We start from the raw sequence: 22,492 nt of genomic DNA, 5'->3' as shown, positions 1-22,492 counted from the left end.
TAAAGGAATTAAGAGAGTTCTAAAATGACTGGGAACCTAAAAGCTTTCCATCAAAGCAGGCTCATTCACAATGAAGAGGGTAATGCAGATTACTTCCACAACTTGAACTGCATCCACTTGTATGATTAATAAGAACACTATTGATTGTTGTCTTAGCATTTCTTGTACTGATGGCTCTTTCATTTGGCAACAGAACATTTTGTTATGCCTAAAGACAAGCAGAGAAGAGGCTGAAGAATCTCAGCCCTGATGGAACTGCTTTTAAAGGATGTTAAGTAACTTCCTCCTCTCAATTTTTACTAAAAAAGAGTGCTTCTTAGCAACTCGGAAAAGTGGTTGCTCATCACCAGCTTTGTAAATAACATTCACAAGCAAGTTACTAGCAGAGTCTTAAGACGAGTTGCCTGTGCATTTCTACATTACGACCTAAAGCTGAAATCCTCTTCTGTAAAGATTAGGAGTACGTGAATATTTGTTGTTTAGTCGTGTCCGACTCTTTGTGACCCCATGGACCAGAGCACGCCAGGCACTCCTGTCTTCCACTGCCTCCCACAGTTTGTCAAACTCATGTTAGAAGCTTATATGTGAATATAGGAAGCTACATTATACTGTTACAAAAGTTGGGTCCCTCCCTCTCTCTCTCTGCTGAGTGGTGGCAAGAGACTATGGCGCTCCAAGCACTCCCCCAGAGTCTGTGGTCCTTTGGAGAATTAAGACATAGAGGAGACTGTAGTAGCTTTAAGTAACATGGCTTGTTCACCTCTTTTACACCTGAAGTCTGCACAGAGGGAGTCCAGATCTTACAGCATGGTCATTTCAAGAGGGACTTGTCCCTGCAGCAGTGCACCCTGCCTTCAGCTAGCCTGCGCCAAAATGGATCCCAGTCTCTTCTTCTTTCTCATAACCCCTTGCTACCAGTCTCCCTTTTCTTGTCACCTCAAACACAACCTTCCAAACCCCTGTTTCTGTTCCCACCTCAGGGCAGGAGGGGAAGGACAGTGCTCTTGCATTGCCAATGGTCCTCTTTTGTTTCTTAATGGCCCCAGCCTGGCCAGGTCGTTTTGCATAGACTAGCCCAAGAATTCCTCTGAAGTTTGTATTTCTCCCTTCACGTTACAAATCATCAAAAATCCACCACTGATTAATTTCTTGGGTTGCTTTGGAGGGGGTGTCCCTCTCCCAAATCTATAACACTACTGAATTAGACCACTGGCCCATCTAGCTCAGTCCTGTCCACATGGACTGACAGCAGCTCTCCGGGATTTCTGAACCATCCATCCTAGCATTGTCTGGAGATGATGGGACCTTATACCTGCAAACCAGATGCTCTATCACTGAGCTAAGGCACTTCCCCAAATGTTGGAGGGCATGCTTGAGCTTCATGCCAGGAAATGCTTCACTTGCTACTTTATACTGAGTCAGATCATTGATCTATCTAGTCTCCTAACTCCTCTCAATACCCTTAAACTCCTGGGGCAGGGGGAGTCATGGCTGTTTAGTGGTGTAACTCTACTTTAAATGCATAATGCAGATGGGACCTGGGCTAGAGCCATTTTGCCTGAAGAGCCTCTTCATGGGTGTGTGTATTCTGCTATGCATCTAGACCAAGCATGCCCTGTTGAATGAAATGCTACTTGAACCACATGTGGACTGGTTGCAATTCTTTCAGGAACAAAGCAACCCACTTGACACATACACTTATCTATGCCACTTACTTGCTGTCTTCTGGCAAGGGGCTTTGCAAAAAGGTCACATTCTTATGAAATATAATTACTGTATAATATTGCACTCTAATCCTAATTACAAGTGAATTATTATTTCTAAAGGCACTTGGCACGCAGCACAATACCAAAATAGAAGACAATCCCTGCTGGCAGGCATGCCTGTTAAAATGTCACAAACATTTGCAGAGAAATGTCACAGTCTGTACCTCTTGCATCTCATGACCTTTTGGCCTCACTGTTAACACCCCCCCCCTCCCAGCTATACATATGTAAAACCTGCTAGGGTCTATGGAAGCCTCTGCCAGCGTATGTGGTGCTCTGGCACTGCACCCAGCTCCCCTGTATAGTCTTCCCACTCTTAACAAAATGTACAGTTCTGATCTGGGTTTCAACAGATATTTCTATAGCCTCCCTTTATTCCTGCTGCCACCACAGATTCTATTTATCTTAATATTCCACTCACAGCATAGCCAAATTTGAGACATGTGGTATAACACAGTCATTTGTTAAACATCAATAACTGAAAGGGTTTTATAATTACTTGGTGTAAAGTAGAGGTTCACAAACTTATTTGGCCTACCGCCCCCTTTTTAGAAAACAAACTTCAGCACCCTCTTGGAAATCTACCTTCTTTAAGCAAACTAATAAAAAGATGCGGCAACAAATTTGCGCTTCCTTTAGGTAACTATATTTCTACCTATGTCCTACACATAGTAAAGAAAGATGTTGTTGTAAATAAGACACCCTGAAGCTAGAAGAATCCATGGGGTGGACAGGAGCGAAGTCTGCTAGTTCAGTCTGATCCGCCCCAGGGGCAGGGCTGGCACCGCAGCCCACCACCCATTGGCCAAATAGGTAGGCAAACTGCAATCCAATTCCTGGGCTTGAGTGAAGCCAAAAAGAGTTCACCCTAGGCTGGGAAACACCCACACCCCAGCATGACCGCTAGATCCATGGGAAGTGTTGTCACCATTCCACAACAGATGCCCGACCTGGCAGTAAGTGTCATTACACAACAGATGAAACATGTTTTTTTTCTAATTTCTCTTCTCTTCTTTCTTTATGCTTCCATAGCCCCCTTATTTTTATTCAACGCCTCCTGATTGCACCTGAGGATACTACCGCCCCCCTGAATCGTTCCAGCGCCCCTGGGGACAGTATGGCCCACTTTGGGAAACACTGATGTAAACCGTATGTTTTCAGTTTATCTTATTACCTTGTTGTTTATACAAAATGGCTAATACACTACTAACCCTATTTTAGATAAAATAACTTTGCTCCCCATCCACCACCAACTCTCACGCTATCAACCATCCACTCCCAAACTCAACTCCAGCTCAACTGACTCCAAACTCAACTAAACTGAGCCTCCACTGTCTTGCCATCAGTAGTCAGACTTGCTTTTTAAACTCCAATCCAAACACCATTCACGACCAACATTCCAAACCCACCCTCTCTCATTCTCTGCATAACATTTTCCTTACTTCCTCTAATATACTTACCTGTGCATTAGTTGCTCTATTAAAACACATGCACACAATTATTTAGTGGTGTCCGCCCTGTGGAACGCCCTTCCATCAGATGTCAAAGAGATAAACAACTACCTGACATTTAGAAGACATCTGAAGGCAGCCCTGTTCAGGGAAGTTTTTAATGTGTGACATTTTAATGTATTTTTAATCTTTGTTGGAACCCACCCAGAGTGGCTGGGGAGACCCAGCCAGATGCACAGGGTACAAATAATAAATGCAATCCTAAAAAATGTTTATTCAGAAGTAAACCCCATTGAGTTCAATGAGAGCTTACTCCAGAGGAAGTGGTTTAGGACTGAAGCCTAAAAGAGCACCTTAATAGACTTGCAGGAGAATCATATAGCCATCCACACAGAAGTAAGTTACATTCTGTACAATGGGGCTTCCAGTGTTAGGCTGCAATCCTGTGCACATTTACTTGGGAGTCACCCCCCTTCCATACAGTGACTTCTGAATTCATTGCATATTCTAAGCATTTTTGCTGAGAAATTTCATTGAGTTTAACGGGTCTTAGGTTGCAATCCTCACCCCACTTACTACATAGTAAGCCCCACTGAATTAAATGCAACTTATTTCTGAGAAGACATAGGACTACAACCTTTCTAACTAGTAAGCGTGCTTGAGGTATAGGTTCGCTGTGTGCATAACGTATTATATCATTCACATTGGGACGATGGGTGCATTTCGGGTTGCCAGGTCAGGAGCATCCCAGACCCTGAGATTTCATGGCCCAAACCTGAGAACGAGAGTCAGGCCCCAGTGATGCCATTAAGCATGATTATATTAAGTATTAATCACAGTCTCTGATAGCATGTCATTCCAATAAGAAACACAAAATCAAATACAAATGAGCAAATATGTCACAGCCTGGAAATTAAGATCCATAGCAAAAATTGATCTACCCAGGTCCAGCTGAAGTGAGGGGATCATTCCTTCTGAGCCACTTACAGAGCCTATGCTTGCCATGAACGGTGCTTGTGAACAGCTGGTGCTAATGATGCAATTGGCAGTCAGTACCTTATGCATTTAATTTCCTTCTGACCTGACTAACTATACCCTCCTCACAAAAACTTATGCCAGAACTTCCCAACCCAAAGTTTTATTTTCTTCTGCCTCAGAGGCAGCCCACACCTCTCCTGTTTTCTCCCTTAAATGATTCACGTCATCCCCACTCCACTCCACTCCAAATGAAAATAAATAATCAATACCTCCTCCAGTCCAGACTTCAGTTTCCATGGTCTCTCAGCATTCTGGTCTCCCCTGATCAATCTTTCCGCTTGCTTCCTCCAGCTCAGTTGATAAAAACAAAAGGCCATCCAGGAGTTGCTGTGGGCGGCAGAGGCAGCACAGCTCTTGCTCTTTATGCGTCCCTCTCACTTCACACCAGGTGCCTATTAGCACTCATGGCTCCCTCCACTGGAGCCCATTTTGGTCACATTCTAAACGTACCCTTGACACCTGCAAACACACACCAGCTGACTGCCATGAAGAACATCTTGGACTGTGGCTATTCTTATTGTAATTATTTGTATGTTTTTAATAGATTTTAGATATGTATACTATATGCTAACTTAGCAGTTCAAAAGCACACCTGTGCAAGTAGATAAATACATGCCACCACTGTGGGAAGGCAAACGGCATTTGCATGCACTCTGGCACTCGTTGCAGTGTTCTGTTGCACCAGAAGTGGTTTAGTCATGCTGGCCACATGACTGTGGACAAACACCAGCTACCTCAGCCTGAGTGCCATACCCCATAGTCAAATTCGACTGGATTTAATCATCTATGGGTCCTTCACCTTTACCTTTTAGATATGTATACATTTGTTATTCTATCAATGTCTTTAATGGTTGGTTGTTTCTGAATTTTCAGTGGTTCTCATTTTTGTCTATAAGCTTCCTTGAGTCCTTTCAGTGAAAACGGCAGGGTATACAGTGGTACCTCGGGTTAAGAACTTAATTTGTTCTGTTCTTAACCTGAAACTGTTCTTAACCTGAGGTAACACTTTGGCTAATGGGACCTCCCACTGCCACTGTGCTGCTGTTCTCCCACTGCCACTGTGCTGCTGTTTCTGTTCTCATCCTGAAGCAAAGTTCTTAACCCGAGGTACTATTTCTGGGTTAGTGGAGTCTGTACCCTGAAGCGTCTGTGTTATGTATTGGGTTTAACACATTTTATGTTACAAGGCACATTCTAACCAATCGTATAAGCATTGGTAGACGAACGTTCTAATGGCAAGTAAGTGCATGCACTTTCAACTGTCAACTGTCAACAGTCAGTTCATGCTCGTTATTATTATTGTATTGTCCAGTCAGTTCGGTTCTTGTTTTCCTATGAGTAAGCTGTTGTCGCTGACAAATGTTGAATAAACGTAGTTGAGGAACTTATACTGCCTTGGACTTCTGACTTTTTCTGAACATTTAACATTGGCGACTAGGATGGGATAGATGAACTCCCGCTGGCTGCCAGAGGCCCAAGACCGCACCGCAGCACCATTGCCTGCAGCCTCACAGTTAGCGAGAACTTACCGCCACGCTGGACTCAGCAAATAGTCCCGGAAACGAGACCGCGCCTGCTGCATCTTCGCAACCACACACAATCACACAAGTGACTGCTCCTGTCCGAAGATGGCCACCAGTCATAGTCGGTCGCCACTGGACTTCAATATGAGCCATCCTGAAGAATGGCCGCAGTGACTCCGCCGAATAAGGAGCTACGTCCGACTACAAAGCTTCACTAGGGAGGCAGACAAGGTGGATGTGCTACTGACAGTGCTGGGAAGTTCCGCCATCACTCTACTGGAAGGTCTGATGGCACCCAGGGACATAGAGGCATGCACTTTCAATGAGCTGACACAGGCTATGACAAGACACCTCGCGCTTCAGCCAACTAAGAACCACCACTGCTACGACTTTGCGCACAGAGAGCAACAAGCACAAGAGTCAGTGAGTGAATACATTGCAGTGCTCCGGGCGATTGCGATGTATTGCCAATTCGCTGACATCAAGCAACGACTTCTCGAAAGGTTCATCAGTGGCGTGTGAGACAGCCATCTCCACCACAAGCTGTTGGCAAAAGACAACATCACGATGATGGAAGCAATGAATATGGCCACTGCCTTTGAGAAGGATAACGCCCACGAGGCAGCCCACAGCCCACGTACCGAAAAGAGAACTCACCGCACCCAGCGAGACGGGTCATCTTCCGTAGATTCCTACAATGAGGATGTCCACTGAGCTTTGGACCAATCCGACCGACACCACCGCTCCCAAGCTACTAGAGCATCATCGAACCAGCGATTATCTGACGCACCTGACATGCCAGCTGTGGAGAAAACCACGAGCGTCGGACATGCAAGTTTCAGGACACCACATGTCACCACTGTGGGAAGACTGGCCACATTGGTCGAGTCTGCCGCTCCAAGACCTCCAGAGCACGACCCAAGCAACATGTGCACGAGACCTACATAGAGGAGTTACAGTCCACCTCTCTAGCTAGGGTACTTCAACTTCCGTTCCTGGGGTCCAATAAGCTTAGGGATAGAGGGAACCCAGGGGTAACTATGGAGTTGGATACTGGCTCATCCTACTCCATAATATCTGCTAAGACTCTGAAAGAGCTTTGCCCTAATGGTGGTCCTCATCTTTGCCCAGCCCCCATAGTGCTGTGGGACTTCCAGAGAAAAAGAATCCAGCTAAAGGGGATGGGCACCTTCAAGGTCCAATTTAAGAAGTACACCAAGAATTTGAACCTCATCATAACTGAAGGCCCATTCACTAGCCTTCTAGGCCTAGCATGGTTTGGGCTGTTAGGCTTAGGTATTTCAGGGCTTAATCAGATTTCCCCAGGGGCAGATTTCAAATCGATCTGCCAGGAGTTTCCATCAGTCTTCGATGGAACCCTGGGCCTGTACAACGGACCCCCGATTTGCCTATGGCTCAACCCTACGGTGCAACCCATTTGGGTCAAGGCCCATAAAGTCCCATCTGTGCTTAAAGCCAAGATTGATGAGGAGCTTGATCGCTTAGTCACCCAAGGGGTCTTAGAGCCGGTAGCTCCGGGAACCTGGGAAACTCCAGTCATCACACTGGTTAAGCTGGATGGCTCAGTCCGTATCTGTGGCGATTACAAATGCACCCTGAACTGGGCCTTACAAGACCACATGTACCCAGTTCTGGTGGTGAGCCACATGTTAGCAACCCTGGCTGGAGCCAAGATCTTTGGGAAGCTGGATTTAGCGCAAGCTTATCAGCAGCTAACTGTTGACAAGGCCACCGCAGACACCCAGACAATCATGACTCATGGGGATGCTTTCAGGGTCAAACACCTACAGTTTGGAGTTAGCATGGCTCCAGGGTTATTTCAGAGTCTAATGGACCATCTCCTTAAAGGCATCCACGGAATCACACCGTTTTTCGATGATGTGCTGATAGCCACATCCTCGAGAGAGGACTTTTCTGCCAGATTACGGATAGTGCTCCAACGGTTCCAGGCGGCAGGACTTAAGGTAAAACAGAAAAAGTGCCTGTTGGGAGTGAGCAGCGTGGATTTCCTGGAGTTCCGGGTTGACACGGACGGCCTTCATCCAGCAGAGGACAAAGTCCGCACCATTTGCGATGCTCCAGACCCAAAGAGCAAGGCAGAGTTATAAGCCTTCTTGGGACTTCTTAATTTTTACCACGTGTTCCTGCCACACAAGGCAGCCGTAGCTGAGCCTTTGCACAGGTTCCTGAACAAAAAAGTGCAATGGGTCTGGGGCCCTCGACAGGCCAAGGTGTTCTGAGGGGTCAAAGACTTGCTTGTGTCCAACTCAGTGTTGGCACACTTTGATGAAATGCTCCCGGTGGTGCTGGCTTGCCCTTATGGGGTAGGCGCAGTACTGGGCCACCAGCTTCTGGATGGGAGGGAAGCCCCAGTGGCTTACTTCTCCCAAACTCTCACATCGGTGGAGTGCAACTATTCCCAGATTGACAAGGAAGGTTTGGCAATAGTTAAGGGAGTCAAAAAGCTTCATGACTTCCTTTATGGTCAGCCTTTCACTATCGTTACTGACCACAAGCCACTACTGGGACTCTTTGCGCCCAACCACCAGACACCCCAGATGCTTTCGCCATGATTATTGCACTGGTCCATTTTCCTGGCTGGTTACTAATACTCGCTACAGCACTGACCCGGTAAAGCCATGGGTCACACAGATGCACTCAGCCGCTTGCCGTTGTCAGAGAGCGGTCCTGACCCTGCTCCTGCCCACCAGATCCTGCGGCTGGAAGACTTAACGGACCAGCCCTTGCATGTGAAGGACATTGCCGCCACAACCGTGAAGGATTGTCCCGCATCTCGGACTGGGTGGGGAGGGGGTGGACCAGAAAGCCGGGTCCAGAATTTTCATGCTACACAGCCCGCAAGGACGAGCTGTCTACTCACTGAGGATGCGTGTTATGGGGTAGCTGTGTCATAGTCGTCCCCCCTCCAATTAAGGAAAAAAGTCTTAGAAGGGCTGCACATGTCTCACCCGGGGATCATCCGGATGAAGGCATTGGCCCATAGCTATGTGTGATGGCCAGGCATAGATGTGGAGATAGAGGGCTGGGTGAAACATTGTGAGCCCTGCCAGGTCTCCTGGCCAGATCCACCCAAGACACCATACAGTCCTGGGAGTCCACACAGTCCCCATTGTCCTGGGTGCACGTGGATTTCGCAGGGCCTTTTCAGTGCCAACACTTCCTAATAGTGGTTGACTCTCAGTCCAAGTAGCTCGAGGTGGTGCCAACCTCAACCGTGTCCGCTAGAGCAACTATAAACGCGCTCAAGAAGCTATTTGCGGCACACGGCTTGCCAGACACACTGGTGAGCGATAATGGGACCACTTTTACTTTGGTGGAATTCAAAGAATTTGTAACCAAGAATGGAATCTGCCACATTTGTTCCACTCCTTTTCACCCGGCCACTAACGGCCAAGCTGAACGCATGGTCTGTACTACCAAAGATGCGCTTAGGTGCAAAGTGCATGGAGACTGGACTCTCCGGTTAGCGGAGTTCTTACTGGCCCAACACATCACCCCAAGCACAGTGACCGGCCGGCGGAGTTGCTTATGGGGAGGAGGCTCACTACCCTCCTTGATCATATGCACCTTGATCGGGCTCTTGAGCAACGGCCATCCACTGTCGTGCAGGGGGCTCCAAGAGGGTTCTCCCCGGAGGACACTGTGTTATGTCCAAAACTACGGGCCTGGACAGGGTTGGGTCCCTGGTATCATTGCTCGCTGTACAGGTCTGGTTTCCTACGGGTAGGGTTAGAGGGGGGACTGGTTTGGAAGAGACACCTTAACCAGATCAGAGTCAGGGCACCTCCGAAAACGGAACTTCAAGCAGAACCATAGAACAGAGAAATGGGTACTTTGGGAGATTCTGTGCCCAGGCCAGGGTGGGAACCGCCCCACTCAGACCGCGGGTACCAGAGGAACCTCCTGAGTCACCCACTTGGACACATGAACTGCGACGGTCCCAGTGGGAGCGGAAAAGGCCAGCACACCTTGATGACTATACTTTTATGTTACAAGGCACATTCTAACCAATTGTATAAGCATTGGTAGACGAGCGTTCTAATGGCAAGTGCATGCACTTTCAACTGTCAACGGTCAGTTCATGCTCATTATTATTATTGTATTGTCCAGTCAGTTCGGTTCTTGTTTTCCTGTGAGTAAGCTGTTGTCACTGACAAATGTTGAATAAACGTAGTTAAGGAACTTATACTGCCTTGGGCTTCTGACTTTTTTCGAACATTTAACAGTCTGTAACCTGAAGCGTCTGTAACCCAAGGTACCACTGTAAATATATAAGAACACCTTCACTCATCTTCAGTGGCAAAGCTGCATGCTCCAGCACCGGGGGGGTGGTGTGCATCCCGGGGGCATGACACCCGGCACGGTGGGGGGGTGCCCGGCATGTGTTCGGGGGCGGCGGCCGCAATGGTACCCCCCCTCCCCAATGGTGCAGGGGGCGGTGCGCTCCTCCTCGTTCCTCCGCCAGTGCTCATCTTTTGTTCTCCATTCATTCACAATCATGACCCAACTTCAATATCCACCTGTTTTTGTTGATTGGCTTCCAAAGCTAAATGCCAACCAACTGACATTCACAAACATCAGCCTGCTTCAGCCTTGAGGCATCTACGTACCTGTTTCTGAATGCTGACTTTATCAGCTTCCACCCACTAACATCTGCTGAGTCCATCAATAGACATCAACCAGCTTATGACCATGGATTATCAGATGCCTTCAAGACGTGATCCTGCTCAGCAAGTAAACTTGCCTTATTATTGCTCCACAGCATCCCACAACCAGATGATTGCCTCCATCCACCTGCCAATTCACCTTATCCAAGTGGAAAAAGACTGGGCAATCCTGCATCTTACAGCCGTTTCTGCTGTGTTCTGTTGGAGAAGAGAAAAAGGCCCACCTTTATATCCAGTCAGTTGCCATGTACAATTATGATGTCACAGGTAGTCTGCAACTGACGACAACCCTGGAGTCCAGTGCATCACCATAATCTCCTGAGGTTTCACAATGGTGGGTGCACATCAGCAGGGTTGTATTCATGTGCTTGTTTAATATTTAAAAATACAGACCAACCTTCATCTCTACAAATACCATGGGGGGTGTGCACCACTAAATGGTTTTAGGGGATCATTTCAGCACAAGGACCACATTTGTCTGTAGGCAGACACTGCTGCAACCCCCCTCTGAGGGTCTGTGCAATAATTTGCAGCTGGCTCTTGCCGGGTTGAAACTTGCACAGTCTTCTTAATAATAATATAATTAAAATGTAAGGTGCTCTCACCTACCAGGATATACAAGCTCTCCTCCTGCCACCTGGGAGTGGCCAGGCAAACCTGGAGAATTCAGTTCTGGCAAACCTAGGTGTGTTACACACACACACACACACACACAGAGAGAGAGAGAGAGAGAGAGAGAGGTTGAAAACATGGGAGCCAAAAGGCTATGAAAAGAGATACAGCCTGACAGTTATATGCAAGGCTGATATTGTTAAAAGCCACCACAGTGTTCTATTAATGCTTATTATATCGTATTGCATAGTAGAGTGTTGCACAAACATAGCCAATGTGATATTAGGCCAGTAATTAGCTGTCAGCCTACACCACAGAGTTGCTATAAGGATAAAAGGGGCTAGGGAACAATATATGCTACTTTATGAGTTTCTTGGAAGAAATGCGAGACATAAATGTCCTAAATAAATAATACAGTTGTTGTGATTACTTTTTAATCTTATGGCTTTGATTTTATGCAGTGTTAACTTCTAACTCTTCACAACATCCACTGTTTTAGTAATAATTGTTGCTGCTAATTGGATGTTTTAAGAGCTTGATTTTAATTGTTACCTGCTCTGGGAACCCCATGTTGAAAAGTGGCAAGCCTGCTCAGACATCTAATTTTTTAATGCACTGTTTTCAACTACATTTTGGCCAGTCTGTTATATCTACCATTTTAAAATCTTTTTTATTGCTGTTTTAAAATGCATCTTATACCATTTCATATCACCCACTTATGAGATTGTTTTAAAGCATTCTATATATAAATCTTTATATTTGCTTTCGTAGATTTTCACGGGTACAGGAATGCAGGTTTTGGTGTCCTCGGGTGTCTTCCCGTGTAAAAGTTCAAGAGGTCAAGACACAAAGACTTTAGCAACTAATCCACACCTAATGACCCACCTAAGTGGTACTCAGGATATCACTCAAGAAATCACTCAAGGTATCTCTCAAGTAATTAAGGAACAAAAGAAGAAAAGGCACACTAGCCTGGGAACTTCCTCTCTGCCCAGAACATTGGAGGCTAGACACCACACCCCCTCTACAGTATTTATAGGAACTCAAACATTGAGATCCCGCTCTGTTCCAGTAACAAGAAGCCGAAAGCACCAGCCTGAAGATGACGAGTGAGACCTCGTCGAAACGTCGCCTAGACACCCCAACTTTTACACGGGAAGACACCCGAGGACACCAAAACCTGCAAATCTTTATATGTATCAATCAATCAGTCATTCTTGACACAGCTTTTTATTTATTGAGAAAATCTTAATTGCTATTTAAGATATAGTGTATTAATATTTTCCCAGTGAATTTGTACTGCTGCTGGGGGGTTTTTTAAAGTACGAATGATAGCTGCAGATGAACCTGTATGAAACAGGCTACACTGGCCACAAAAGTAATTAAAAATTAATAAAAATTAATAAAAAATATAAAATATTGGGTTATTACCACCTAAAGCTGTGTACACCACGGTATCTCAAAAGCACAATTGAAACGAACAAACACAAGGATTCTGGGCACTGTAATGCATTAATTGCTGTTGAGAATTCTGTGAGGGACAAACTACATTTCCCAGAATCCTTTGAGGGAAAGAAGCGCACTCTGAAATATGAGGTGCAAACAACATTTCCCATAATACTTTGAGGAAGAGGATGTGCTTCGAACGCGTGCGCACGCAGCCTAGACTAGCCCACCCCACCCCCTCCACCCCGATATTAAAGGGCCCCCACCTCCATATTAAAGGATTCTTTAGGCGGGTCTACTCCGAGTAGGACTAAAACCGGTTACATCCGCTTGCCGCTTGCCGCCCCCAGTCCCTCACAGCCCTATTCACATCCGGAGAATCCGAAGGCTTTTCATCATTTCTACTTCTACCTGTGGTGCTCACAAGAGGGCGCTCTGGGAGAGACAGTCTAGGCAGCTCTCTCGCTCTCCTCCCTTCTGCAAAGGGACGCCAGCGAGCCTTTTTTTTGCTCGCCGTCACGTGACCGGCGGCCGCGGTGGAGGATGGGAAGGGAAGGCGTCAGCTGACCAGGATGCTCTCTGCGCGCGCAGCTTCTCCTGTTCCCTTGCCGCTGTCGGAGAGGCAGGGAGTAAAAAGGCTCATACCGTCCCTGTCATGGAGCGCTACGACAAGGCCGCTCTGAACGCGCTCTCGCCTCCCGATCCCAGGTTATAAATTAAAACAAATAACATAAAATGAGGGAGGGGGGAAGCGGGTGGGAATGGAGGGGGAAAGTGCTGGGTATGCCTACTCAGAGGTAAGCCCTGTTGGCCTCGATGAGGTTTACTCCCAGGTAAGTGAATGTAGGATTGTGGTCTTCGCTTGCTTTGACGGGGGCGGGGGGCGACGTGCGTGTCTTTCCAGTGACTGATATGGGGGAGGCGGGTTGGGAGTTCCCTGCATGTCAAAATAAGGAAGCGAAACAGGGACATAGGAGGCTGCCTTAATACCGAGCCAGGCCACTGGTCTATGTGGCTCAGTGTTATCGATTTATTTGCAATAAAAAGTTAAAGGCGTGGGTGGGTGGGAAGGATTTTCTTTTTAAAAACAACACCCAAAAGGCTGTTATTGGGGGGGGGAGCTCTCTTTGATTGCCTGGCGGAGTAGCAGAGATTGGTACAAGAAGGCGCCCGCTGAATATCTACTGGCGGCAGGGTGTTCATTCAAATACCTGAAGGCTTGGTTTCTACAACAGCTCTTTGGGGTTTCAGATGTGGGCCTCCTCAGCCCTACCTAGAGGTGTCAGGGATTGCTGCAGAGACTTCTGTCAAGGGGAGGGGGATGGAGTGGAATGTTCTCTCATAAGAGTCGGGAGAGTCATCTTGTGCAACCCCCTGCAATACAGGAATCTTTGCCCAATGTGGGGCTCAAGCCCACGGCCCTGACATTAAGAGTCTCATGCCCTACCAACTGAGCTATTTATCTTACCATGCTAGTTTTTTGGTGCAGCCCATAGGCATAAGTGGGGATAGTCACTAGCTATGATGGATTTAAAGGGTGATTTAGGCAAACCTAGAGGAAACATTTTTATCAGCAGCTACCTGATGATTGGCTGTACGGAACACCCATTTGGTGGAAAGCTGAGATGATGAATTTAATAAATAAATGACCATCCTGTAGAATTGGAGGCAGTATGCTGCTGAATACCACAGTAGGGGCAGGGGTACAGTGGGATAGGGTATTCTCTTCATTTTGGGCTAGAATGTGGTTTGGTTTTGGCAAGGTGTGTGTTGTATTTCAGTTTGATCATGCAGGCCTTTGGAAAACATGAGGAGGAGAAAGAGGGTTGGATATGATAATCAAAAAACCAGAAGGGCTTTTTCAAAGTTATCTTTTAAATATGTTAATTACTGAAATTAAAATGATCAAAACACTGTTATTTAAAACAAAAACAAGTGTTCCTGTTGCCACATGTAGTTTATGACAAAACAAAATTTCTCATCAATTTTAACTTTGACAACTGATCATGACTGGAATTCATATTACCTCTTATTCATGGTGGCAGCCTATAGCTCTTTAAACAGTATACCTTATGGATATACTGGGCAAGGTCACCCAGTAAGGTTTGTAGCTGAGTTGATGTTTGAATCCAGTTTTTTCCAGCAAAAGTCTGCAGCTAAAACCACACCATTCTGGCTCGTTACTTAGATCTCAAGGAGCAAGTGCTGTTCAGACAAGTCAGCCCAGAGTACCTCTATATGTAAGCAGGAGGTGACCAGTATAAGCCAGTTTACATTATCTAAAAGCACCTGTTTTTGACATTTAGATTTGGCCAGGTCACTTTATTTTGGTATAAACAACTAACTCAACAAAGCAAGCATTGACTAGTGGAAGCCCACATAAAAATAAGCTGTGATTGGTGTATCAGATTGAATGTAAAATCTAACATAACAAACCAAATGCTGTATTTGCTTATGGAGCCTAAAGTACTGCTAAAATGTGCTCGCATTTGTGATTCACAGTAGCAGCTAAGAAATTTCCAGTTTCCACTAGGTTGCAGTGTTGCATCATAGGCATTTCAATGCTGAAGCAAAATCTTATTAAAACAGTATCTTTATTTTATATTTTTCAATTGTTTTTGGTTAACAAAGACTTCTATAGAACTTGGCCCTTTTGTTGCAGAATGCAAGGGGCTGAAAGCAAACAAAAATATAGAACAATGTTTCTATACAGAGTCTCACTCCACTATACTGGCTCCAATATAACTTGTGAATTGTTAAAATGTATTGGATTTCTTACCAACCCTTCTCCATAAGCTCCCAGAGAGGACTACAACAATATAGAAACAAAAGATCAAAATCTGTTAAAACAATATGCAATCAGAAGAAGAATTTAATGGACCCCCTCCCTTTTAGCTGTTCTTATGTTATCTATAAGCCACTTGGAGTCCCTGTTAGGGAAAAAGGCAGAATATAAGTAAATAAATACAACAACACTACCACTCTGGTCAAGAGGCCAGAGTAAAGAAATGCATCTTCAGTGTATGATGAAAGGTGCCAGAGTGGGAACAGCATTCCACAGTTTAGGGGCTGCTGCGGAGAAAATCCTCTTCTAGGCTGCCATTCCCCACATTTCAAAAAGTGGGGGAAGTACCAAGAGGGCTCCCTTTGCTATTCTTAATAGCTGAGAGGGTATGTAGGTAAGGAAACTTTCATATATTTGGGTCCTAAGTCATTTAGGTCTTTAAAGACTAAAGTGAAAAATTGGATGCACACAATTCCCAGCCATTTGCCTCATCCAGCAAATCATGCCTAAAATAAAGATGCTTAGTGTAAAATGCCACATAGGGTTGCACACAACTAAGTTATACTCAGTGTAGAATTACTGAAATTAATGGACCTAATTTAGTCATGTTCATTCATTTCAGTGGGTTTAGCTCTGAGCAGGACCAGCACTGGATACAACCCATACTCATCTGCGCATGCAGGTTGGCTCCTCCATCAAATTGAATGGAGATTCCTGTGTGGAAAAGAGAGGTGCTGGTATTTTTCTGCACACATGGATCTCTGTGCTGGGTCACCAGTTGTGCAGTTGTGTTAAATTGGTTGTGAGATTCATTCTCACAGCAGCATCTGAAATAGCACTTGATTCTGTGAAAACATGCCCTTTAAAATGCAGGTGATCTATGTTTAAATTACCGTATTTTTCGCTCTTTAGGGCGCACCGGACCATAGGGCGCACCTAGTTTGGGGGGGCACGGGAAATAAAGGGGGGGGAATTATCCATCCCGTTGGCTGTCTTGGCTTCTTCTTTGGTCCTGGGGCTGGGGTGGGGGAAGCCCGAGCTTCCCCCGACCCCAGTCCCCAGAAGGGGTCTGGGAGCGGGGGCAAGGTTGTGTGCAACCTCGGCTTCACTCCCGGAGCTTGCTGCTATCCGCAAGCCTTCTGAGCCCGGCGGGAACTCCCGCACCAACCCCTCTCACTCTCCAGGCTTCAGCGAAAGCCTGCATTCGCTCCATAGGACGCACACACATTTCCCCTTCATTTTTGGAGGGGGAAAAGTGCGTCCTATAGAGCGAAAAATACAGTACATATTTTCCTTCCTCAATATGTATGCAGCTGGTATCCAGAGGGAGCTGTTTGATCACTTGTTAATCCATTGAGAGGTATTTGATTGCTTGTTAATTCTGGTTGTAATACTTGCCAGGAATGCAGCTTTCACTCGATAGAAAACTTTAGTATTAGCATTAGAGTAAATGTTATCTTGTTTGTAGACTTTGAGAATTTTTAAATTCCTATCAATAGTCGTTAAATTGAACAATATGGCATACATATTGGCGCATCTTCATAGTGTCTGTAAAAAACAATAGCCTTAATTGTTTCCCATAGACAATATTAATTACCAGTAGTAGACTTGTTCAGCAGTTCTGAGAAGTGTGTGTAATTCCACAAGTAAATCCATCATTTATTGGTTGATTTCAGAACAACTAAAAGTAGGCTACAATCCTAAACCCTGACTTGCAGTGGCAGGCCCTGCAGGGCTGCACTGTGAAGCCCTGCTATTCATGTTGGTCATGACAGCAGAAACAGGAAAATGCCCCTTCACTACAGCAGCAGCAGCAGGGCTGGTACAGCAAAGAAGCCTGGATTGGGCCCGTTATCATCATGTGAGGGCAGTGGGGCCAGCTAAGGATCCAGCAGATCCGGTGCTGCCTAGTCTGTTTCTGGGTGGGACTAATACAAATAGAGTCCTAACTCTAAAGCAAAAACATCTTCATTACTACCGCAACAGGATCCCCTGACCACCCAGGGTGTGGTGGGATGAAGAGATGCCGCATGGCACAGTACTAAGACATTGTATTATTACCTTCTTCTTAGCATTCTGATTACTGCAGTATGAGCCTGCTTAGTTATTCATTTTCACTTATCATTTGTTACACTCCTAACATGCTTTTTCAGCAAACACTGTTTTGCCTCCTTCCTTTCTTAACAGTCTTCCTTGCACCTCATCCATCCTACAAATGCCAGGTTAAATGAACATTGGACATTCCATATGTCGGGCCTGGCCCTGCTCAAGTTTCTCACACTGTGATTTGTTTCTTGCAGAAATGAAACTTCATTAGCTTCGACCCTAAGAACGCTCCTGTTCTTCACTACTTTAATGATTATGTTACCCATTGGGCTGTATTTCTCATCAAAGGTATACGTATTTGAAGGTAATTTGCTTTATTACTACCTGCTTCTTTTTGTTATCTTTGCTTTTTTATCTTAAAAGTAAATCAATTATTTGGATTATCTTTTAAAATTACATATTGTTATACGGTAAGCAGCATTTCTTTGGGTTTTGTATTTTCAGGATTTGAATAATAGCAACAATCACTGAATATTTTGTTGAAGCATTTGTCAAGATGTTAAAGTATCAAAACACTGAAGGAGGAGGCTTTTCTGTACCATTCTAAATTGATTGTGCAATGGAGAAACCAAATTCTTTGTAAAACTTGTTTTGAAAACAATTTATGGCAGTGTCTCCCATAAAATTGTCTGTGACTTGTCAATGGTTTTGTGGCTGAAGTTGGAAGACAGGACACCCATTGCATTAAATATTCATATTGATTTTTCATTGTGTTTTTATTGCTTCTTTCATATCTTATATTTTTATGATAATACAATGTTAACAAAATAAAAGAAATAATAAAAATGCAATTAAAAGCATCTAGCACAGTGCATTACAATTGGGACTGTGGGCTGAAAAACCCCTAAGTGGCTTCTTATAGCTCAGTCGATAGAACCTGAGACTCTTAATCTTGGGATTGTGTGTTCGAGCTCCAAAGATTCCTGCATTGCATTGCAGGGATTTGGACTAGATGACCGTCAGGGTCTCTTCCAACTCTAAAATTCTATGATCCTCAACAATGTCCCAGTGCTCCACAGGGGGAAAGTTGGAAAACCACTTTTTTGGTGGTGTCTAGATATATATATTTTGTGTTGGAGATAGAGCAGTGCTCCTTGTAGAAACCAGAACTTATCTTATCCTTTCAGCTAGAAAATTGGCACAAGCAGAGCTCCTCCTAAATTACTAAAGTGAGTTTTGGAAATTTCCAAATACAATTTATTGGATGAAAGGGCAGTTGTCATTACATAGCTGAACAGAAGCAGCTTACAAATTTTCTCCGTCCTCTGAGTCATCCTCTGGTTTAGACTCTGGAAATGGAAAAACGTACTCACGAAAATGTACCCAGAAATGTAACATCTGTTTTCTTGGAATATATGTGGTCTCTCCTTTTTATGTATGTTTTCCAAACAGCACTGCAAAATCTGTTCTCTACATTTCTTTCTTTATATTATTTATATCCCACACCTTCAGTGCAAATACTCCCAGTGTGTACTAAAAACAATTTTAACTGCAAGCAAAAACATTTTAACAAAACATAACTTCACCCAAGGAGATTCCCTCTCTGCCTGGCTGGCGTAGTGCCATTGGCAGACTGTTGTTCCTTGGCACACGAATTATCGGGGGCTGCTTTTTCCCACGGCTGGTACCCACTGCTAAGGTGCCCTGCCACTTAGCAGCAGCCCACAGGCACTTGGCCTGTGATCTTGCTGGTGTCAAAAACTTGTGTTCATTTTTTTTAATTTATTGTAACCCATCTTGAATGTTCGGAGCATAAACACTGAAAATAAGGGCGTGGCTGATATATTTGTATATGTTTTGGTAGGGCTGCTAAGTTGTACCCTCTCTCCCTTCCCAGTAATAATAATTTTAAAATGTGCATAACTTAACTTCAGAGCTTCTGTTCGCTTCTATTAATGGGCAGAAAAAGGTATTGAATATAACTGAGGTGGTGTGTGGCAGAGTCTTCACCAACCTTGTGCCCTCCAGATGGTTTGGATTACAACTTGCATCAGCCAATGGGAGTTGTAGTCTAGAACACTTGGGGGCACCAAGTTAGTGAAGGCTGGCATGGAGTAAAGAAGTCCATTTTATTTGCATATGTTGATCATGGAAGAATGTCAATATACATGATTTACCTCTGTGTGTTGCTTTCTTCATAAGTGAAACTTATCATAACTAAAAACATTCTTGCAGCACAGTCTTTGCATGTCTACTCAGAAGTAAGTTTCATTTAGGCTTACTGTCTTGTAAATGAGGATGAGATTCAAGACTCAAGCACTGATACTCTTCTCTAGGTTGCAGCTGTTGTGTGAACCATAAAAAATCCTCAAATCAAGGACATATTTATGACACTGGAAGAGTTTTATTGAAGCCGAGGGCCTTAAAAGGAAGACATAGTTTTACTTTAGCCACTTCTGCCCAATCTTTTTATCATTTAAATAATTTGGTCACTAGAAAATATGAAGTCATTGGCTGATTTTTTTACTGGCTTCCTGTAAGTTTTAATGCTTCTTTTCTCTCCCCCCCCCCCCCCTGTTCTTTTAGGTTCCTTTGGAATGTCAAGCAGAGACAGCTATTTTTATGCCGCAATAGTTGCTGTGGTAGCTGTTCACGTCGTGCTCGCTCTTTTTGTCTACGTGGCATGGAACGAAGGCTCACGGCAATGGCGGGAAGGGAAGCAGGACTAAAAGTCGCCACTGCAGCATGGCAGGCAAGCAGGGGATGTTTCCAGGTGGAGCGAAGCCCCAGAGTGTAAAGTCTAATAGTCGGTGTTTGAAATGGGACAAGATGGAGTTGCATCATTCCCCCATTCCAGTAGCATTTTTAGTTTTTAAATTACAGCTCTGACTTCATGAGCCTCAAGACCTGGCAGAGTTGGGAAGACTAGAAGGGAGCCTCAACAGGAGTACCCTGGAATCAATTTTCACAATCTGTCTGCAGAGAGCTCCTGGGAAACATTTGCTTGCTTAGTAACCTGCCTAGAACTGCTTTGAAATGAACATCTAGATAATTCGTAAAGTCGAACATGAAGAATTTCAGAGCTTCGCCAACAGAGTTTGGATCAAAAATGGTTGAAGTTCTTTTAAATAGATTTTATTCCTGTGTCTTTTAGATTGGGGGGGGGGTCAACTTCAGGAGCCTTGACTGACAGTATGCTGGCTACACTTCATGGTTAAACAGAACACCAGGTGCTTGAAAAAGTGGCTCTGTATACTTTTTGATGGAGAAGGAAGGATGCATTGAGTCCTGTCCAGGAGCTTGTAACTTCAGTCCACCTGTTAGCACATTTTTGCATGGTGGCTTTTAATGTAGGATACCTTTCCCCACAAAGTATAGAGTCTACCCTAATCTTGACTCTTAATTCAGTTATCCCCTTCCAAGAAATGCTTTTCCTCAACAATGGAATGTTTTGCCTAATTTCCAAGAACTGTGGTAGAATTAGCACTGACAGCTTTACCACAGATTTCGGTAATAGCGTTAGGCAGTCCTAAAAATGTTTGTGCATTGTTTGTTGAGACCCAGGAATGTATCTGTTTGTTAGTTCTACTTGGAGTAGGGCCATTGAATTTAGTGGACTTGATTAACTTAGACCCATTAATTTCAGTGGGTCTGCTCTGACTAAAACTTGAGTGGATAACACCCCCACAGTTCGTTTTAATAAATGTACCTGATTTGTGTTGCCCTCTCACAACTGATACTTTTAAATATCTTCAACATTTAATACTGTCACCTTTTCCATAATCTTGCCAGATAGCCATTGCTCTTCTTCCTCAACCTGTGTCTCTTTGTTGATAAATGAGTTTCTTAGTATAGCTACGAATGCATGTGTAATGATGGACAAATGCACAAATCTTTTGAACAAATTGCCACTTTTATTGATTAGACTGGTGGCAGCACTAATCCAAAATCACTTCTTGATTTCACTGCAACCTGCTACACAGGATTCAGCACACAAGCACAGCTGAAATGCAGCAGTGTGCAGCTGGGAATTGTACCTGTTTCAGTAGCTAATGTGAAGTGCTGCTTAAGGACAAATTTTTCCTTAAGGTGAAATTAACTTCCACAACTTTCCTGAATCTTGAATATTTTATCATTATGCTTCCAAAGTTTTTACTCTGTTTTTAAATCCTAACCTAAGAGATAAATCCTGGGATTGAAAATGTTTACAAATGAGAACCTCCTACTTGTGTTACTATTAATCACTAGGAATATTTTAAAACGTAAGGATGTAGAATAGTGACAGTGTCTTAAGGGAGTCTGTAAATAAGATGTATCCTTTTTAAAGGAGGAGGAATCTAATGTTGGGCAACATGCTGCTGGTTCATCTGAATTGCAAATTTATTTTGTGGTATATTGTGTTGAAATTTCTCTTTCCTTCCCTTATCTATGGAATTGATGTATTATGAACCTTTTTAATAAAACATAAGCATATAGCATAAATTAATTGTGGACTCAAAAGTAAATGCAAAAAATGAAATGGTTGCTGTTGAATCATCACTTGCTAGCCAGCATGTTTGCAAAGTAATATCTTACCTTCAGTTCTGTAGTTTTCCTGATTACTTTCTATACGTTGGCTCTTATGACACACTGGGTGAGGATCCTTGGTGCATGCCTGTATTAAGCCCTGTCCACCAGAATAGGCTTCCTTCAAGTGAGAAAACTTCTTTCAGCGTAGCCATGTTGTCAAGTTCCTAACAGCATACTGTTTGGGAGAATGAATGCTTTTCTCTTACAGTGAGTCTTATGTGATTTTTCTTTTTTCAGTAATTGGCTCCTGTACTCCTTTCCATAGACAAAGATTTCTGCTTGCTGCTTGTCATTCCGTCCTGTTCCAACACACTCTTAATAATGTAAAATACATAATATGGCATACATGTTTGCTTATATTCTGGTTTCTTCTGATCTGTGTATGTGTTTGGGACAATGGAATGACAAGCAGCAAGGAGGTACACTTAGATGTTCTTGGAAGTATCCTTATATTGGAAACTGAAACTTTGAATCATATCAAAACAGTTGTTCTATGTTATTTCATTCTTCAGAAGTCATAGGAAAGACCTTTGATTTAACACTGGAA

At 44.2% G+C, this 22,492-nt stretch overlaps 1 protein-coding gene and 1 long non-coding RNA gene across 8 annotated transcripts in view; one reads left to right on the top strand and one right to left on the bottom strand.

The window, feature by feature from the left end:
• The window catches only part of LOC310837051, a 103,013-nt gene extending 90,025 nt beyond the window's left edge, over positions 1–12,988 (bottom strand). For 3 of the 6 annotated variants that reach the window (XR_014560378.1, XR_014560379.1, XR_014560380.1), the window contains exon 1: positions 11,097–11,561. This is a non-coding gene — a long non-coding RNA (uncharacterized lncRNA). Of the gene's footprint in view, positions 1–4,464; positions 4,874–11,096; positions 11,562–12,530; positions 12,622–12,956 lie in introns of those variants that run through there. The other 3 variants (XR_014560376.1, XR_014560377.1, XR_014560381.1) reach the window with 3 other exon arrangements.
• Positions 12,989–13,068: 80 nt separating this feature from the next.
• Positions 13,069–21,858, top strand: VMA21 (vacuolar ATPase assembly factor VMA21). Of its 2 annotated transcripts, none has more exons than XM_083723157.1 (3): positions 13,069–13,253; positions 17,631–17,740; positions 19,963–21,858. In XM_083723157.1, the coding sequence occupies exons 1-3, from the start codon at positions 13,201–13,203 to the stop codon at positions 20,103–20,105; spliced, it is 306 nt and encodes a 101-aa protein (XP_083579283.1). In that variant the 5' UTR covers positions 13,069–13,200; the 3' UTR covers positions 20,106–21,858. The 2 variants fall into 2 exon arrangements, with proteins under 2 accessions (XP_083579283.1, XP_083579284.1); XM_083723158.1 differs by having other exon boundaries at positions 13,150–13,378.
• The last annotated feature ends 634 nt before the right edge of the window (positions 21,859–22,492 follow it).

Source organism: Podarcis gaigeae (genome assembly GCF_964106915.1).
Source record: "Podarcis gaigeae genome assembly, chromosome: Z".
Classification (NCBI taxonomy): domain Eukaryota; kingdom Metazoa; phylum Chordata; class Lepidosauria; order Squamata; family Lacertidae; genus Podarcis; species Podarcis gaigeae.
Note: the sequence above shows the minus strand (reverse complement) of the source record. Positions and strands in the feature narration are given on the sequence as shown.